Source organism: Hemitrygon akajei, chromosome 27 (assembly GCF_048418815.1).
Source record: "Hemitrygon akajei chromosome 27, sHemAka1.3, whole genome shotgun sequence".
Lineage (NCBI taxonomy): Eukaryota > Metazoa > Chordata > Chondrichthyes > Myliobatiformes > Dasyatidae > Hemitrygon > Hemitrygon akajei.
This window is the reverse complement of record NC_133150.1, coordinates 8828553-8849571: the sequence shown is the minus strand read 5'-3', so window position 1 is coordinate 8849571 and position 21019 is coordinate 8828553. Positions and strand designations below refer to the sequence as shown.

Here is a 21019-nt window from a genome sequence, read left to right as displayed (position 1 = left end):
GTAGGTACAGAGGAGATGTCAGGGGTAATTTTTTTTACTCAGAGAGTGGTGAGTGCGTGGAATGGGCTGCCGGTGGTGGTGGTGGAGGCGGAAACAATAGGGTCTTTTAAGAGACTCCTGGATGGCTACATGGAGCTTAGAAAAATGGAGGGCTATGGGTAAAGCCTCGGTAGTTCTAAGGTAGGGACATGTTCGGCACAGCCGAAGGGCCTGTCTTGTGCTGTAGGTTGTCTATGTTTCTATTTCACCAGTAAAGCTATCTCTTATACAGACAAATATAGATACAAACGGCAGAGCTTTGGTTTTAACTTTTTTTTCCAAGATTTACTCTCCCAACAATTATACCAATACCTTGGAGACAAATTTAAAACTTGTAAATATTCTCACATACTTCAATTAAGATAATCTCTTAAGTGAAACAATAAATCAGGTAAAAATTAACAGTATTTATCAATGTTTTGGGATTTACAAACAATCTACTTCTCTTCAATTCTGTGGCTTTCCACAGAACCATTCATTAAAATCAAAATATAATAGTATAGAGTTACTGTATCATATAGTTCTTTATATGAAACATTTACTATATAAAATTGAGACTTTGACTATAACTTTAACAGTTCTCACTGTCAGCTAGCTGAATAATTATAACTTGACACAAAACAGGTAAAATCAGAAAATCTCACTTTTTGGAAAACGATTTTTTAATTATGGAATCCCATTAGTTACATTTTGTAAGGCATTAAACAAATTATAAACATCATTTATATTCACAAATTTCTGTGTGCATCCAAATCTACCCTATCTTTATAAAATAGATAACTTTAGATTTGGGCTATTTTGTACCCTGCCCTTTTATTTTGTTCAAACGCTGCACAGGCAGCATTTTAGAAAGTATTTATTCAAAACTGACTGCATATTTATTTTACAAATTTAAGCAGAAAAATAATAGCAGTGCTGAGATCATTTGAAATATTTTCTTATTGTAGCACAAAAATAAAGAACATGTTTATTTTAAAAAATATTGCAGGAATAAAGCTGCCAATTATTTATGAATTACAGAAGTAACTTTTACCCTGCATTCTTACATTGTCTGTACAAAATTGAACAATTGTACCACACTATCAAGCAACACTCCCTCTAATTTTTTTTTACAACTGCGCAGACCAACCATTGCTCTGAGTAGGAAATTATTACGTGGCATGAAAACTGCACGGAACTTAAATAAAACTTTATATAGAAGAACATTCCAGATACGTGGCAACAAAGGTTACGTGCGCAGCAGCATTTCAGTTACTGCGTTGCCACAGCTTAGAGGGAACAGTGCTATCAAGGAAATGTTTGATTCTGTACATTCTTCACATTTACGTTTATAATATCATTGAGATACAATTCTATGAACCCAGAGTTTCAAAGCAGTTTACAATTGATCTGAAATATTTAATTTAAAATTAACTTACTTGATCAATTTATACTTTGTAAATTGTGCAAGTACTGTGTTACACTACTCAGACCAAAAATCAGACTGTGCAAAGTCTGAGGGCTCCCTTGTTGTTAAGGAACATAAAATGAAAAAATAAGTTATTTAACAAGGAGTGTCTCCATATTGAAAAAATGTGAATAAACTGGATTATAAATGAACTGATTTTAAAAGCAAACTTTTGATGTTAAAGTAACATTTAAACCTTTTCTGGACATAAGTAGATTCATTTAGAACTAGACATTCATTATTAAACACAGATGTTTTTGTTATTCAACTTTGTATTTAAATTCCTAAACTATCATGTGGTATGCAGCAATGCAAATATGATAATGGTCCAATCTTATTTTGTAGTCCTTGTTCTTTCTGAGAAAGAAAACATTATTCAGTGCTTTCTATTGAATGCAGAGTTTTGTTGATTGCTTCAGAGAATGTGAGGATGTTGGACGATCATTTATTCCTATGGAAGAAGATTAAGATATCAACTGACTTTCTTCTTGTCGTCGGTCTTTCATGCCTTATGTTGGGTGAGTCTGAACTATATGAAGACGTAAATATGGAAATCAAACTATACCAAACCAGCTGATATTCAGACCAAGTTCAACGCAGTTTTCCTTGTGAAATATGGAGTATACTCTGGGTCCTCAATGGTGATTGCTGAAACAGGTTTCTTATTTCCACTGAATTTCATTTCAACTGTTCACTTAAAGAATGTACTCTATTATGAGTTTGTGCTTAAAGGACAGTTGACAATGATTTCTTCACCCTCCAGTCATTGCACAACCTATTTCTTCAGGCCTTCCTGGCGATTTTATTCCTCTAGCCTCTGCCCTCCCGCTCCTCGGAAAGATGATCCACTCGTAGTTCCTGCCAGAGGGCGTTTTTCTGTAGCAATGTAAACAAAAACAATAGAAAGCATCAACACATGGATGTGTGGAATAATAGAGGACTATTTGTCATCGCAGGCTATTTTCTCATTGGGAAATTCAATGGTAGGGACTTTTTCCAGTTTGTTTAATCTTCCCAGTAAGCAAAATCTCAATAAGCATCCATAATAGGCCAGAGAAATCCAATTATTGGGCTGAAGAAGCAGATTGAGATTCAGCCCCTCTACTGTCAGAGGAAGCAAACAGCAGTACCTAACAGATTGATGGGCTTGGTTTATTGGTGCCTTTGCTTTCTGGTGCTAGAGGAAAGGGCACAGCGAGGTTGAGTGGATGGTTCAAAGGTGTGTTCAAAACTTCTTTGAAAAGGTGCTATATCCTCACGGACTTCTGGCTGTGCTGAACAGCAGAATAGCCTTTGGGATGGTATTGTTAACAGGAGTCCATGTAATGGGAACGCAGACGACCTACATGTTGGAGATATGTATAAAAATTCTGCATGATACCAGGGGACATTTACTAAAGATGAAAAATCAGTGTCTCAGACTCCTTGGCAGCAGCAAATAATTTTGGACCTTAAACTAATGTCGGAATAGATCTTAAACACTGAAACAGATCTTAACTAAATATTAGAGGCTGTGCTGAACATTGGCTATTTAAAGGAAACATTCACACGGAGCATCAGTCTCTGTACTGTGACTGACATCATTCTGCATACACAACAGTATGTCTGCATTTTTGATCGATTTCATTCATATAATGGATAAAAGTGCTGAGTTATGCAGGAGATTTTTGTATTGTATTATACTTACTGTCTGACTTCAAACTTTCAGTGGTCTTTTTGCAGTTCATTATTTCTACATTTAACCAGAGGAATAAAACTTACTCCATGATATCTATCAAGTATGAAAATGCCAAGCCAATTATCCTGCTTTACACAAACTAAAGTTTAAAAACTACAAGTTTTACCTGAATTTTTTAATTGCTAATAACTTATTCCACATTGTATATATTGCTATTCCTACATAACACTGTAGTTTTACTTTGTATTAATGCTAAGTTTTTTGTACATTTTTTTGAATTTTTAATATAAATGGACTGATAAGAAACTAGATTACAATAACCAATTGGAATAAAAACAGGGTTTGGACAAGCAACAGACAATTGAGGAAATTATGTTCAGTTTAAATGTAGTTTGTCGAAAGGTAATGACAGTGAGACATGAGATAGATGTTCTAAATACGAATACAGACATGCAATTTCTTTTGAAAGTTGCAATATTAACTCCTCTCTCAATGGATGTTGTCTGTCCTATGCAATATTTCTAGCATTTCTTAAAATTTCAGATTATCAGGAAAAGTACCTTGCCTTAAAGCAAACAAAAATTGATCAACACACATGTGCAACAAAAACAAAAATTCAAACTAAAATTTAAACTTGTTTGTCGATGAATAAATATTTAGGAGCAGTTGTATATTGGAGCAAACACTGCTACAACTGTATAATGATGCATATACTTTAGGATGTTTGAAAACCAAGGTTGAATTGGATGGCAATGGGGGGGGGGGCAAGAAACCTGATGAAATAAATTAAAATGAAACAAAGTGAAATCATAAACTGAATATGGACAAATTATGGATTAATGTAAAAACTAGGTGATCATTGCAGTGACATAATCAGAATTGTGATACACATATAATGGTAATGGCCTGGAATTCCAGAGCACTTGGGGGTGATCAGTAAAACACTTGGCTGAACACAGATGTTAGTGCTGTCTCCTGGAAGCAACCCAGCCCCTTTGTGACTGTGGCCTGTGCAGAGACAGGGAGGTTCATATTTTGAATACTATCCTGCAGTGCTGATTACAGTAACTGTTACAACATTAAGTTTTAAAATATTTCAGTTTCTAATTTGGCGTAAAAATTTAAACAAAACATTTAAAAAAAATTATAACAAGACAATAAGACATAGGGGCAGAATTAGGCCATTCGGCCTATTGAATCTTCTCTGACATTCGATCATAGCTGATTTATTTTCCCTTTCGCCTCATTCTCATGCCTTCTCCTCATAACCTTTGATGCTCTTACTAACCAAGAACTTAACATACACTTTAAATATACCCAATGATTTGGCCTTCACAACCATCTGTATCAATGGATTTCAGATTCACCACCCTCTGACTAAAGAAGTCCCTCATCTGTGTTCTAAAGGGACACCCTTTTCTGAGGCTATGTCTTCTGGTGCTAGACTCTCCGACTATTGGAAGCATCCTCTCCACACCCACTCTATCTAGGCCTTTCAATATTCAGTCAATGATACTCCTCCCCCCCACCCACTGTCCTAAACTCCAGCAAGTACACAAACACTCCTCTTACATTAACCCTTTCATTCCCAGGATCCTTGTCATATCCCAGATTACCATTCCACATATTTCCTGCCAAAGCTCAAATCATTTCAATATTGCCCCTTACCTCCTGGTGCAATTGGATGCATTAGTCTATTCATCTGGACATTCCAGTGTTTAACATGTGAACTTGCTTGGCGTAATTTTCGCTGTGCAGCCTACAAAAGGAGAGATATTTTCCAGAAATCAAATGCTACAGCAATTTCAATAACTACATACTAAATTGGAAGTTGACTGATGACATTCCCAAATAGATACTCAGAATAAAAGACTTAATTTGCTGAGATGCATTTACTGTTACATCATTACCTGAAGAGAAGCAACCAACATTTCATTAAAAGGAAGCACTCTATTGATATTAATGTATTCTGATGCAGAAAGATGCGTAAAGTTGGGTGGGTCATGCAAGGTACAGCCTAGCAGAATTTATAGAACAGAACAAAATGACCCAGAAATTGTCATTGTCACATTTTGTTAAATCTCAGTGGCATGTTCTTATTTTGAGTTCTGCAACATGTTAACAACAATTGTACTTTTTACTTCTTGGTTTGTTGAGATTGGGAACTTTTTCAAAGTGATTGGTTGCTTATCTAGATATCTGCTGGATACCAAGCATCCTCAAGCTAACGCCAACGTTAAGCAACATCAAAGAAGTGGATACTTGAATGCTCCAGCCCTGAAACAACTTCCTAAGACGCTGAAGTTTAACTCTAAAGTACACTTTATACGCTAATGTTTGGCGCTAATCATAAAATCTAGACAATTTGAGCAGCATTTTGAAATTTCAATCAGCATCTAAATTCAAATGTTATTCATTAATAATTCTCACTAAAACAAAAGATATACTTTTTCTACAGGATATTTGTATTCACATTAAGTGTGAGAGTATGCAAGCCCTTGTTTCCTTTTGTCTTCTTGTTCAGTGATATTCTGGATTTTGATGGTGATGTTTTCCTTTTGGACTTTCAAGACATTTCATAAAGCACTATATAAAAGTTTGTTATCAAGATTTATTCCAGGGTCTGCAAATAGATGGTGACAACGCAGACAGAAGATTGGATAACTGACAAGAAACAGTCGTGGAGGGAAGAGTACAATGAAGTTCCCTGGGGGAGAGGGGTTTGTGCTAGGATCCTACTTAATACCTATTAATAATTCCTTAAAGTGGCATCACATTGATTTAGACGCGACAGAACAGGCAGGATTAAAGGAGGAGGGGTGGTGTTACTAGTCAGAGAAAATGTCACGGGCGTTAGTTAGGCATTTGATAAGGTCCTGCATGGGAAGTTGGTCAAGAAGGTTCAGTTGCTCGGCATTCAAGATGAGGTAGGAAATTGGATTAGACATTGGCTTTGTGGGTGAAACAAGAGAGTGATAGAAGATGGTTGCCTCCCTGACTAGTGGTGTTCCACAGGGATTGATGCTGGGTCCATTGTTGTTTGTCATCTATATCAACAACCTGGATAGTAATGTGGTTAACTGGATCAGCAAATTTGTGGATGACATCTAGACTGGGATTGTAGTGCACAGTGAGGAAGGCTATCATGGCTTGCAGAGAGATTTGCGTCTGCTGGAAAAATGGGCTGAAAGGTAGCAGATGGAATTTAATGCAGACAAGTGCTAGGTGTTGTACTTCAGTAGGACCCACCAGGGTAGGGTCTTACACAGAGAGCGGTAGGGCACTGAGGAGTGTGGCAGAACAAGGGGATCTGGGAATCTAGGTTCATAACATGTTGAAAGTGGTGTCACAGCTAGATAGGGTTGTAAAGAGAGCTTTTGGCACACTGACCTTTATAAATCAAAGTACTGAGTACAGGAGATGGGATGTTATGTTGAAGTTGTGTAAGACGTTGATGAGGCCTAATTTGGAGTATTGTGTGCAGTTTTGGTTACCTACCTACAGAAAGGATATATGGTTGAAAGAGTACAGAGAAAATTTCGAAGGATGTTGCTGGGTCTGGAGGACCTGAGTTATAGGGAAAGATTGACTAGTTTAGGACTTTATTCCTTACTATGTAGAAGATTGAGAGGAGTTTTGATCGATATATACAAAATTATGAGGGCTATCAATTGATGGTTTGCTTATAGGTTAAGGGTGAGAGGTGAAATATTTAAGGGGACATGAGGGCGAATTTCTTCACTCAGAAGTTGGTGCAAGTGTTGAATGAGCTGGGTCCACAGTCAGCATGAGCCAGCTCATAGGTCAGCAAGCGCTGTGCTTTTCCACCCATCAAAAAGGCAAAACAGAATTATTCACAAAAAATTTACAGCTACTTCCGTGACACCAGAAACACAAGGTGCACGGCCAGAGCATTCTGACCATAAAACTCTTGCACGTTCACTCTGCACGTCAATGAGAGTGATGCCTCTCTTCCTGAAAGGTTGGATGTCTTTTACACGTGGTTTGGTACACAGAACGTTGTGGTGGGGAGGAAGGCCCCCCCCACCCCCCCAGCCCGAGGAGCAGGTACTCTGTCTCACTGCAGCTGGTGTGAGGAAGACCCCAGTCAGGGTCAACCAATGTAAAGCTGTGGCGCCTGATAACATACCTGGTCAGCTGCTGATGGACTGTACAGCTCAGTTAACAGAGGTTATAACAGACATCTTCAACGTCCCTCTAGCACACTCTACTGTCCCCACAGGCTTTAACGCAGTCCACTATCATCGCATTGCCCAAGAGGGTGCCAGTAAACTGCCTCAACAATGATGTGTTTTGAGTGTCTGGTTATGGACTGCTTTAAATCCCATCTTCCTGCTAATTTTTGACCCTTTCCAGTTTTCTCATCTGCCAAATTGGTCTGCTGATAATGCCATGACTTCTGCCCCCCAACCTGGAAGATGGTGTCAGGATTCTGTTTATCTTCTGCAGTTCGGTGTTTCATATGATCGTCTCTTCAGAAGCTGGTGGCTAAAGTGTCCTCGTTGTGTTTCAGCCCCTCTCTCTGTAACTGGAACTTGGTCTTCATGACAGAAAGGGCACAGTCAGTCCGTGCTGGCAGCAACATCTCTAAGATCCAGCACGCTGAGCACTGGTGCTCCCCAGGGCTGCGTCTGCAGCCCACTGCTGCTCACGCTGTCGACGCACACAGTACAGCCAGATCCAGCTCAAACTGTTCACCGATGCCACAAGAGTGTTTGGCCTCCTCGACAATGATGAGGAGACGGCAGCCAGAGGTGGTGTGGACACAGCAACTTGGGTCCCAACATGGACAAGACTTCAGGAAGGTGCAGTCTGACAACTCCCCACTACACGTAAGCAGGGAGAGATTAGGAGTACCAAGTTTCTGGGAGTGTACATAAAGTACAATCTTACCTGGTCCCTCAACAGCACCTCTCTAGTTAAGAAAGCACTGTAGTAGTGTCTTCACTCCTGAGGAGATTGAGGTGAGAGAAGCACAACCCACACCTCATTCTAATCAATTTTTACATCGAGTGTCCTGACCGTCTGGTACGGGAATTGCAAGGCATCTGACCACAAGTCCATACTGTGGAGATGGCTGAGAGGATCATCGGGGTCTCCCTTCCACCCATAGGAGTGCAGCAAACACACTTAGCATTGTGAAGGATCCCTCCCACCCGTCCCACAATCTCTTTAACCCCCAATCATCAAGCAGGAGGTACCATGGCATTAGGACAAGGACCGTTAGCTTCTTCCTCCAGGCCTTGAGATTACTGAACATCTTGCCACCACTCAAGTCTCATCATTTATAAGCACCAGTAACATTACAGTTTCTGTTAACTTGTGTCATAAATGCAACTTATGCTAAATGTCAATCTTTTGGAATACATCTTATTATTTGTTAATTTATTTGCAGTAATATTACTTCATGTGTTGTGTGTCTGAGTTATATGTACTATATCGTGCAGCTTGGTCTGCAGGAATGTTGATCTGTTTGGCAGTAGACATGTATAGGTTCAATGACAATAAACTTGAACTTGAATAAACTGAGAGATCTGGTATTATATGCATATAAATCCTTGACATTTTTCAAGGCAGGTTGAGAAAGTAGCAAATAAAGCATATGGAATTCTGGGATTGAACAACAGAACCACAGAGCACAAGAGCAAGGAAGTAATAATGAACCATAATCAAATACTGGTATGGCCACAACTGGAGTGTTATGTCCAATTCTCGGACTGAAGAATCTGGTGTCCTCCTTGAAACTGCAAGAGGTTGTTAAAACAAAGAACATCAAGAGAAATTACTACCCTTTGATGCAAGAATCAAGAACAAGACGACAAAAAAAATGGCAGAACAACTAAATATGGAGATTCATACTGGATGTGAGACTGGCAATGAACCTGATCAGGTGACAAGTCTCTCGGTGTGTGAGCATGTTGGAGATGTGTTGGCTTTCATTAGTTGCGGGATTGAGTTCAAGAGCCAAGAGGTAACGTAAGCCTGATAAACTCTGGTTACACCCCACTTGGAGTATTGTGTTCAGTTCTGGTCACCTCATTAGAGGAAGGATGTGGGGGTGCAGAGGAGATTTACAGGATGGTGCCTGGAGTAGGATAGGTTGAATGAGCTTGGGCTTTTCTCTTTGGAGCAAAGGAAGAAAGAGGTGACTTGATCGAGATGTGCTAGCTGGTAAGAGGCATAGATAAAGTGGACAGCCAGAGGGAGGAAATGGCTAAAACGAGAGGCATAGATTTAAGGTAATTGGAGGAAAGTAAAGGGGAGAACGTCAGAGGTAAGTTTTCTCTTTGCACAGAGAGTGGTAAGTGTGTGGAACACACTGTTGGTGGCAGAAGCAGACCTATTAGGGATGCTTTTGGAGACATATTAAATGAGATCCTTAGATAGGTAAATAGATGAAAGAAAAATGGAGGGCTATGTGAGAGAGAAGAGTTCAGATTGATCTTGGAGTGGGTCAGGTCAACAGTGTGAGCCAAAGGGTCTGCACTGTGCTCAACTATTCTCTGATTTATGTTCTGTGACACAAAGAAAACCCATTTTATGTGGCAAGTGGTTAGGCTCGGGGATGCATGGCCAGTGTAGTAGTGCAGACAGATTTAATTAAGATGTTTCGAAAGGAATTGAATGACTAAGTGCAAGGAGAAACAAAAGATGGTTTTGGGAAGTAGAAATGGCGGCTTTGATAAAGCAGCCAGCATCAACGGAAAGGCCAAATGGTCTGTAATTGTTCTGTAATTATGAATGTAGCTGTTATAATTACAACATTCATTACATTTCTAAATAGTTAACATAACATACAATGAAAATCACAGGTTATTTTTCTCTGAGTTTTTATATTCTGTACTATTATCACACACTGTCCAACGATTAGAAAGTATTGCTTTCACTTGTGACAATACCTTGCCACACTGTGATTTAAGTAACAAACTAGACACCAGCCCCTTGTTAATCTCAGAAACAGTGACTATTGTTTGTGTCCTGAAATATACCTACCACCACATCCTGGTCTGCTCGCTGCCTGTTGACCCGCACTTCCTCCAGTTGTTTCTGAGCCTCCTCTAAAATCTTGGTTTTATTTTCCATTTCTTGCTTTAACTCTTGCTTTTCTCTCTGGGTCTTTATTATTAGCTCTTCCTGCTCTTCCTTCAGCCACATGAGTTCTTTCATCTTCTCTTCCTCCTCAGCCAGCAATCTAATGCAAAACAAACCATTGATGTCATCAGTTCAGAAGCAAATTTTCTGGCTGAATAGATGTGTACAACAAAATCTGGCCAATTTCCTCTGCAGTTGTGTTTGGTCAATTGAACACATGATATGTGAACTGGATTTGAAAGACAACTTCAAAGCAGTGGGAACACACTCCAGTGAACTAACATGCCTTGCTCCTGCATGGGTCCAAGTACCATCTTTGGTAAGGCAGAGTAAAACCTGGGTACCATCTCAACCCAGGGTTTTGAGATGGAGAGGTACACAAGATGTTCGCATTTCTGGCTGAGAATATCTTTGACTCGTATAAGCATTCAATAATACTGCGGATCTGTCCAAAACATAACATTTTTTGAAAACTCAGCTAAAGCATTTAAAAATCAATTTTAAACACTGAAAGCAATGGAACAATAAAATAAGCTCAAATAAATATAACTGCACAGATTAAACCACACACAATCTGAGTGGGTAAACTTCCCAGCAGGAGAACTGAGTAGAGCAGAGAAGACTGAACAATGCAAATTCACGGCAGGGTAAAAATGCCTGTCAGTGCAATAAAACATGAATCATTTCTGGCAGTAACAGTAGTGTTGGGTCAAAAGATCCAGCTCACAAACAGAAATCAAAATGGCCCAACTTACTGGCAGTTTAAAAACCATTGAATACATTTACACTTCTGCCTCAAAAGTTGGATCAGTTATTATTAAGGGATTAGCTACTACCGAATGATGAATTTTCAAGTTGTACTTTAATTTTGTTTATGGATTTATACATCTCACATACTGATATGGTTAAAGTCTATTCATTCCTACAGTTAGCACTTCCTCGATAAATCAGCTGTGTTCATGAAAACAACCGAGCCTCAAAACAGCTGCACTAAAAATCAGTTCCACAACACTGGAGGATCCTGAACACTTCATCCCAGTGGAGCAATTAGCAATCCAGTGCAGAATGCAAATCACCACATTTGGTTTAGCTTAGAAAACGTACTTTTATATTATTTTAATGTTTTAATATGTTCTATGTGATCACTTACGTCAGTGCACAGCTCCCCCTCACCAGAACTAGTTAACTGTGATTTATAGTCACTTTAAACAAAATATTTTAAAAGCATGTTTGAATCAACAATACATTCTTACACTTCCCCTTCCTTTATTAGACAAACGCTGATTTTGTATTCTCATTAAACCCATAACAAACTAATTAGACATTCATCAACATTCCCTAAAACTTGCAATCAAATGAACCTATTAAACTCTGCAAAAAAAATGATGCGAATGAATCAGGTTTTAGTTCACTTGAGAAATTCAAAATCTTTAAAGTATGGTTACAACAAAAGCTGAAGTACATTGTTCAATTAAGCAATTATTTATCAATAAAAGCACAAAAGAAACAGCAGATTGTTCTGTTCAGGAAAGGGTAAGAAAAGTTACAGAAAGTTTACTGGTTTAAGCAGATTATTGAAACATCAACAATAATACGCATCTCTCTTAAAATGTTAATCACAAAAAAAAATTTAGAATCCTGTTTTGTGTTTTTCTCCAAATAATAACTAAAGGTTATGTTTCTGTGCTACGACATGTGAACTTGCTATCAAAAGGAATAATTAATCATATAATCATAAAGGAATCATAAACACGCTCAAGAGTAAACTGCATAAGCATTTGAGAGAGAATGCATGATAATGAGATGAAGTGACTTGAGGTGCAGGAGGTGAGCGAATGGTTTGCTTCTGTGCTGCAAATTGTGTTTAATATTTAACTGGTCTGATGGATATTCACTTCTTGGCCAGTAAGGCCGCCTCCTCTTTCTTGGTTGTTTGATAATCTTGCTTTCTAAACACAGCATCAGCCACTTGTGAGATCACAAACACATGTACTATAAGTAAGCACCCAAATAACAACTGTTTGCTGGTTGTAAAGTGAAGTCGGTCTTCACTTCTTGACATGTAAATGGGAAGTTACCACTAATCACCTTGAGGATGAAACAAGTATTGTCTAAAGACCAGCTTTGCAAACTAGCTTTATGGATAGTAGATGTTTTGTCTGGGAGAAGTATGGTTCAGTTCACTACAACTGCTTTAATATAGCTCAAGATGCAGTACAAGACAATGGGCTGTTTCAAACAGACAAGCTGACTCTTAATTTGCTTGGTTCAAGGAAGCTTGCAGAACAGATGGAGAATATTATTTAGCATATCAACAACTATATGTATTTACAGTTGGAAGGTTTTCTGTGCTCAAGGAAGTTAGCTTTACAGCATTAATGGCGGGGAGCTGAAGAACTCTGTCTACAAAATGGTTTTAGTCTGGTTTGAAAGGACATCTGAGGAAGTATCATATGCACGTGAAGTCACCCAAGTAGTAGGAAAAGAGCAGTTCAGGCTTATTAGGAGTGTTGAAGAACATCAAGATGAATGATAGGAAGATGTGGTGAATAGAATCCATTCCTCTAGCTTTGGTTTCTGTGACAGATGACTTACCCATCCACATCTTGGTATTTTTTCTTAGTTTATAAGATTGCACCTGAGTTTAAGAAATGCTTTGTGTTTTTTTTAAAGTTTGTAATTGGGAAATAAATGTTTAAGATAGAAATGTTCTGTGTTTTAAATGTGCACATAAGAATGTGTGGAATTAAACATGTACCACTATAAATAAATTAATTGTACTTTAAGCTGCTTTGTAAACTGGAAGCATCTTCTCCTTGGCAGGGAAGGAGGACCCACTGCTCAAATAGTGGCTATTGGCAGCTAAAACTTGCCATAGAGAATAAGCAAGGAAGTAAACTAGTTTTTGAAGATTGGGGGTAGTTAGAGTATTATCTCCCTTCAGTAAGAATATTTGTGATTATTTATATCCAATAGGGTTTAAGATCTTTGAGCTTAAATCCTTCGTGGTCAGCAAACCCAATCACAATAGCAAATAAAAGAAAGTGCATTTTCTTATTGCACAGGATTTCATAAGACATATATAATTTAAATGAGGCAAGAATGTAACTCCAGTTTTGTGGGAGATGCTCCAAAACATATGCATTTGACATTTCAAGGACTGCCATTAGGCCAGTATGGGTCAATGCCCAACTTCATTTTCAAGCTCCATACATTCCGGAAGACAACTTGGGCTACCCTTTCTCTTTTAAAGTTCTTTTCTACAAGTTACTTCTCTGATGGACTGAGATCTTTTAACCTTTCCAGACTGGGAATACTGGACATTTTGGGAAAACATCCTTTTATGTTTACATTTTACAGCAAACTGAAGAAAAAGTAATCAGGAGATAACTGAAGAAGAGTATTACACAATTTGCAAGGAGATTGCAGGGGTCGCGAAGCAGAATACACATAACAGGAGTGACAACTTTAAACCAAATGGACTGTAGCCAGCCTTAAAGAACTCTGGTATAGGTAATGGCACAATCGTAGGATCAAATCATTGACATATTTGATGTTTCCCAAGATATAGAATTTAAACAAAGGTGAATTAGTAAAGATGGAACCAACAATCTCATTTATTTTAAGCCTGATAACGTTGCCGAGATTAAAGAAAAGTTCTATAATAGTCAGTCTCCAAGTGTATAATAAATTACATGGTTTACATCAGACACTACATTGATTCAGTTTGCTGGTGCAATGTTTATTTAACACTACAGTAATACTGATGGCTCACTACTGCATGTAAAACAATATCGACAGTGATAATAATCCAACCAGCTTCACTACATTAATAGAAGCACATGCTTGGGAGAAGGGTAAATGAGTTAAAAATTTTCAAGTGTAACATTTCTAACAACCCGTTGGTGATTACTATATGCTCAGGACCTGTGCATTTTCCAGAAGTTTCCACCATGGTTGACAATATTAGCAACAAAAAGATAAGTACTGATTTTCCTGTGAGACACATATTAAATTGAGAAAACTGAAAACCAAGAATAGAAGTGTGGTTGTATATATTCAACAAAAAAAACCTCAAAGTAGTAATTAAATGGTAGTAGGCTTGTGTTTTGTAAACCCAAAGCTTAGGAGAGGAGTGAGTGAAGTATTCTTTGGCAAAGGAAACTTAAAAGTTTGAGTAGTTGATGGTACACATGGTTTTAAAAAATATTTCTTCTTTTCTCTCCAAGATTTATGATTATAATTAACATGTTAGTCATTACCAAGGAATCACAAATTAATCGTGTATCAGTTCTATTCCATCGTTTTTCCATCACATATATACATGCAGAGTTACAAATTAAGTGTAGGCTGTTCGGCCCTTCGAGACTTTCAGCTATTTCAATGAGGTTATGGCTGATTTGAATATAATGATAATTCTCAAAATAACTTTTTACTCCTTGCTTACTAGAAAACTATCAACAAATATTCTGTTCCCACCACCCTGTGAGGAAGAGGGCATAGCCATCCTTGGAAAAAAAAGTCTTCCTATTTTTAATCAGTGGCTACTATTTTTTTTAAGCTCTTCCACAAAAGGACTCATCCTCTCCACATTCACTCAAGCAAATCTACTCTCACTTTCCTCAGTTCCAACGTCAATCAAATTGCTACTCAACTGTTCCAAACTCCAGTGGACACCAGTCCAGCCTGCTCAACTTCCTTTCATAAGACAACCTATCCATTATATTTATTTATATATATTTATCTGCTCGCTTAAGTGTCCAACAATTATCAGCCAGCATTGATGGATTCCAGTTGCACTAACACCGTTTCCCCATGACTGCAATGTCCTGGTGAAACCTTTCACCGTGCTCATCACTGAGAGCACAAAGTTTTGCACGGAAGTCGTCTAAACGGGAATGCAGAAAATGAATTGTTAGTGACATGTTGCACCTCTTGGTTTTGTATGCATGAAGCATGTTGTCAACCAGCTGCATGTAGTTTGGTGTTCGATAGTTGCTAAGAAAAGCTTCAGCAACATCCTTGAATGCCTTCCATGTGATTTTCTCCAGTCCCACTGGAAGTTCTTCAGATTGCCTGTCATTGATGACCTGTTTGATTTGTGGACCAACAAAAAAAATGCCTTCTTTGATCTTGGAACCAGTTATTCTGGGAAACATCTGTCTCAAATATCGAAATCCTTCATAGAAATTTATATCTGTCCTGCCAGGCAGCATCTGCCCAGGCATGCCTGGACCAGATAGCAAACTTTTCAGCTTACATTGTGGGCAACTTTTTAATTGACTTGAGTTATGAATTGAAAGACGAAATACAGTCAATTTTTTTTTAAAAAAAGTTTGTGTAGGGAAATTTCATGGTGAATTTCATGATCAGCAGCACAAAATCCATAAGATATACCAAAAAGTATTCAGGAAGCAAAATCTTTGTTGTCCAGTGTTATCAAGGTATGTTTATACAACCTTGAGATTTGTCTCCATGCAGGCAGCTACAGAAGTAAGAAACCCAATAAAAACCCATTAAAAAAAACACACTCAATGTGCAGAACAAAACAAATTGTCCAAACAATAGAAGTAAGTAAATAAAATTCAGAACTGAACTTCATGAAAGTAAGTCACAGATAGGAAGCCAGGCCTCGATGCAGCCTGCTCCGGAGTCAACAGTTACAGACCACAACCTCGGATCGCAGAGCAGTGAGACTCCAGTCCCAACACCCTAAACTTCTCAATCTGGCCCAGCTCTTAAATCATCCAAACCTTGCTTTCAGACCCAGGTCTTGCCGCTTCGATATACTCTCAGGACCAAGCCCCGCTGCCTGAATTCAGCCCATACACGACTATTCCAATTCGGCCCGACCCGACCTTTCCTCACTTTTGGCCGATGCACCACCTCAGTTCTGCCACATCAAATTGCCCCCAAGGCTGCTCCAGCAACGGCCATATATTGACTCATTCCCTGCTCTCCAGCTCAGAGTCCAGCACCGTGATTCAGTCCAAACACACCACACTGCAACTGTCCTGCACCTTCGAGATTTCAGTTTACACCACAAAAATGCCAAATTTACCACACACTGAGGAGTGTGGTAGAACACAGGGATTTGGGAATATGTCCATAATTCATTGAAAGTGGCATCACAGGTAAATAGGGTCATAAAGAAAGCTTTTGGTACACTGGTCTTCATGAATCAATGTACTGAGTACAGGAGATGGGATGTCATCTTGAAGTTGTACAAGACATTGGTGAGGCCAGATTTGGTGCATTTTTGAACACCTACCTACAGGAAGAATGTAAGGTTGAAAGAGTACAGGGAAAATTTCGAAGGATGTTGCTGGGTCTGAGTTATAAGGAACGATTGAATAGGTTAGGACTTCATTCCTTGGAACGTAGAGGATTGAGATTTGATAGAGGTATACAAAATTATCAGGGGTATAGATAGGGTAAATTCAAGCAGGCTTTTTCCACCGAGGTTGGGTGGGACTACAACTAGAGGTCATGGGTTAAGGATGAAACGTGAGGCTTAAAGGAAACATGAGAGGAAACTTCATCACTCTCCGCTGAACATCGACGGCTCCTCGGTAGAGATCGTTAAGAGCACCAAATTTCTTGGTGTTCACCTGGCAGAGAATCTCACCTGGTCCCTCAACACCAGCTCCATAGCCAAGAAAGCCCAGCAGCGTCTCTATTTTCTGCGAAGGCTGAGGGAAGTCCATCTCCCACCCCCCATCCTCATCACATTCTACAGGGGTTGTATTGAGAGCATCCTGAGCAGCTGCATCACTGCCTGGTTCAGGAATTGCACCGTCTCAGATTGCAAGATTCTGCAGCGGATAGTGAGGTCAGCTGAGAAGATCATCAGGGTGTCTCTTCCTGCCATTACAGACATTTACACCACACGCTGAATCCGCAAAGCTAACAGTATTGTGAAGGACCCCACACACCCCTCACACAAACTCTTCTCCCTCCTGCCATCTGGCAAAAGGTAACAAAACATTTGGGCTCTCATGACCACTGTGTAACAGCTTCTTCCCCCAAGCAATCAGACTCCTCAGTACCCAGAGTGTACACTCACACACACACACACACACACACACACACACTCCACTCCCTTTGAAATTTTTGCTCATTTCTTTCTCAATTCCTGCTAAAACATTGTTTACATTTACGTTATTTATTATTATATTGTATTACTGTGTCTATTTCTTTCTCAATTCCTGCTAAAACATTGTTTACATTTATGTTATTTATTATATTACTGTGTCTATTGTCTTGTTTATTAATTATTGTTCTGTCTTGCACTTTTTTGTGCACTTTATGTAGTCCTGTGTAGGTCTGAAGTTTAATGTAATTTTGTGTTGTTTCACGTAGTTTCAAGTAGCACCATTGTCTGGACGAACGTTGTTTCGTTTTTACTGTGTACTATACCAGCAGTTATGGTTGAAATGACAATAAAAACGACTTGACTTGACTTGACTTGATCATAGAAAGGGTCATGAGAGTGTGGAATGAGCTGCCAGCACAAGTTGTACATGCAAACTTGATTTCAACATTTTTAAAAAGGTTGGATAGGTACATGGATAGTAGGGATATGGAGAGCTTTGGTCCAGGTGCAGGTTGATGGGAGAAGACAATTTAAATGGTTCGGCATGGACTAGATGGGCCGAAAGGTTTGTTTCTGTGCTGTACTTTTCTATGACTTTATGACTCACAATGACCTTTTCAAATGTCTTCTGGAAATTTAAGTGCATTTTATCCTCTGCTTTCCATATCAATGCATGGCAATTAACTTGTCAAACATGATTTCCTTTTGTAAAAGCACATTGAGATTGCCTGATACATTGATTTGTTTTCCTAACTGGTACACTGAAATATCTTTAATAACAATTTTTACATTTTATGACAGATGTTAAGTTAACTGATCTATAGATTCCCGTTTTCCAATGTAATAGTTAAATTCATTGATACCTTTAGATCTAGCTTTAAGTACGTCTGTATTTTACTCTTACCTGGTCTGTGCATATCTCTTTGCTTCCTCGTCCTGCCGAGCAGTAACTTCAGCATGAAGAGCCTCCTCCAGCTGTTTCTGCAATTCCTCTAGTTCATGAATCCGTTTTTTCTGACGGTCCGCCTCTGCCTCCTTCAATTCCATCTCTGCTTGCATGTTGGCTCGAGCCTGAAGAAGAAACCGTGTTAGTAAACTGGCAAAAGCTGCAAGCTGTTCTGGGTTACTGGTCCAGTTACTCTCAACTGAGATCCATTCCAAAATGTCACATCTGAGAGACGGGATGACAAATGCCCTTACTGTAACAGTAATCTCAATCCTGTTCCTAACACTATTTACTCAAAACCACCAACACAAAATTGACCACTATTTCACTCAAGCAAGTGTCAGGGAAGTTGGTGTAGGAAGTGAGAAAGTATCACATGGGGATTTTACAATGGCAAGGGCTGAGAAGCATGGAGGCATGTTGTCCAGCAGTATTTGCTATAGTACTATATAATAATGCATGGTGCTACAATACATGAAAAAAATAGTTGCATTACCTGCAAATAGGTTCCTTCATCTCATTCAACCCTACCTAAAATTTCAATCAGAAATAAATACTTATTTGAATTAAGTACAAGTAGGAGCAATTTGTTCTCCAACACTCTGAAAGAATATTCTTCCTTTTCCTTATGTCCTTTTTAATTCTCCTTTGAAGCACACTTTATTATTCACGTACATGGTGAGGGCCCTCCAAGAGGATCACAACATTGTTATGGGTGAAGGCTTGCATGCCTCAGTGATCCAGACAGCTATACTGGCTAGAGTCAGGGCTTTTCGCTTTGGCACTTGGTAGGGTCACCCATGCCAAACAGGTCAAAGGGCAGAGGCCAGACAAAGAGTGGTCCACTGGTCCTCCCAAGTTCGGGGGTTAGGTTTGGGCTAACAATCCTGTCTGGTAAAACAAAATTGTTATGGAAACAGCAATGACGAGTCATTCCATCATGGCTGATTTATTTTCCCTCTCAACTCCATTCTCCTGCCTTCTCTGACACCCTTACTAATCAAAAACCTATCAACCTCCACATTAAATATACCCACTGGCTCAGCCCCCACAAACGTCTGCAGCAATGAATTCCATAGATTCACCCCTCTCTTTCTAAAGAAACTGTTCTCCAAAGGGATGTCCTTCTTTTCTGAGGTTGTGCCCTCTGGTCCTAGACTCTCCCACATTAGCAGAAATATCCTCTTCGCTTTCACTCTGACTGGGCATTTCAATACTTTGATAGGTTTTAATGAAATCCCGCCTCATTTTTTTAAACTCCAGGGAGTACAGGCCCAGAACCATCAAGCGCTTCACTCCTCATATGTTAACCCTTTCATTCCAGGGTTCATACTCACGAACTCCCTCTTGAATTCCTTTCTTAGATACAGGGCTCAAAACTGCTCACAATACCCCAGTGCAGTCTGACTAATGCCATATTAAACTCCATCTTTGCACTCTTGCTCATGTATCTCATTCACAGGTCCTTCCATTTCTGTGACTGGAATTCAATCAAACCTTTCTTCCCTTCAACCCATCATCTCTGCCACACCGACCCTTCTCCCACGGTGCCCTCCTCTGTCTCTAGACAGTATTCTGTCAGTCAACATTTTCCAACTTTCCCACCACTACCAGCTGGTAACGAAGTAATCTGAGGAATTTTCCACATCACAGGCACCACATGCATGGAATTTATTGTATTTACATACTTTCTCAACTAAATTAAAATAAACAGAGATTGGGTGAAGAGACAACAGCTGGAAAGAATGGAAGTATTCCTCACATTATGTAAAAATAAATGTCGTTCTTTACAGAAATATCAGAACAAAAATCCTCAGACAGAATTAAATGGGTAACAGGTTTTCCAACAAAGCTTTCTCCCCTTCAGTCGCCACATAGAAGTGACGTCGGAGACCTCAAGGTACCCCAGACGCTTCCCCGGAGCGACTACCATAGAGCCCTGTTGGTGGCTATCCACAGCTGCCGGAAGTGAGGCCTCTGCCGCCGACCTCAGAAATCGAGCCCGGGGCTCGGCTGGAGCGGAGGCCTCCGCAACTGTGACACAGTTCATGGCCTTGTTTGAGCCGGCAGCCCGGCCCTCCGGGATTAAGTGTCGGCTTCGGGGCCCGACCCAATCCACAGCCCGGGCCCCCAGCAGTTGAAAGTGGCAGCGGAGCCTCTCCCATCACGTGGCCCGACCTGGGGCGCCCAACGACGTAACCCGCCAATCGATCCCCACAGGACGCGTCCACCAACCTCAAAGAGCTGCCAACAACACACTGCATCGATGGAAACCTGGAAAGATGCACAAATTACCGAGGAAGCGTGGGAAAAGAGCTGGGCTGCTGGTCAGATTGAAGCGGAGGGGCTTTAGGATCCCTCTGCCCACCATCCTACTAGCTAATGTGCAAGCCATAGAGAACAAGGTGGATGATCTTAAAGGGAGACTCACCTACTGCAGGGAGATGCAGAACTGCTGTGTATTCTGTTTCACAGAGACCTGGCTCTCCCCTGCCACCCCCAACTGTGCCATCCGACCAGAGGGATTTTCGATCCATTGAGTGGACCACAAGGCGTCTTCGGGTAAGACAAAGGGAGGTGGTGTCTGCCTACTGATCAACACTGCGTGGTGCTCGGACACAGTGGCACTGACAAGCTCCTGCAGTCCGGACTTGGAACATCTGTCGGTGAAGTGTCGTCCCTATTATCTGCCACGGGAAT

At 39.8% G+C, this 21019-nt stretch overlaps 1 protein-coding gene across 2 annotated transcripts in view; it reads right to left on the bottom strand.

The window, feature by feature from the left end:
* Window positions 1-431: 431 nt before the first annotated feature.
* The window catches only part of LOC140717109 (differentially expressed in FDCP 6 homolog), a 167015-nt gene continuing 146427 nt past the window's right edge, over window positions 432-21019 (bottom strand). The window contains exons 9-13 of one of the 2 annotated variants that reach the window (XM_073030339.1): window positions 18278-18444; window positions 10179-10377; window positions 4833-4923; window positions 3174-3218; window positions 432-2362 (exon numbers count right to left, since the gene is read on the bottom strand). In XM_073030339.1, the coding sequence (XP_072886440.1) occupies window positions 2289-2362; window positions 3174-3218; window positions 4833-4923; window positions 10179-10377; window positions 18278-18444 (576 nt within the window). In that variant the 3' untranslated portion in view covers window positions 432-2288. The remainder of the gene's footprint in view (window positions 2363-3173; window positions 3219-4832; window positions 4924-10178; window positions 10378-18277; window positions 18445-21019) is intronic. The other variant, XM_073030341.1, reaches the window with a different exon arrangement.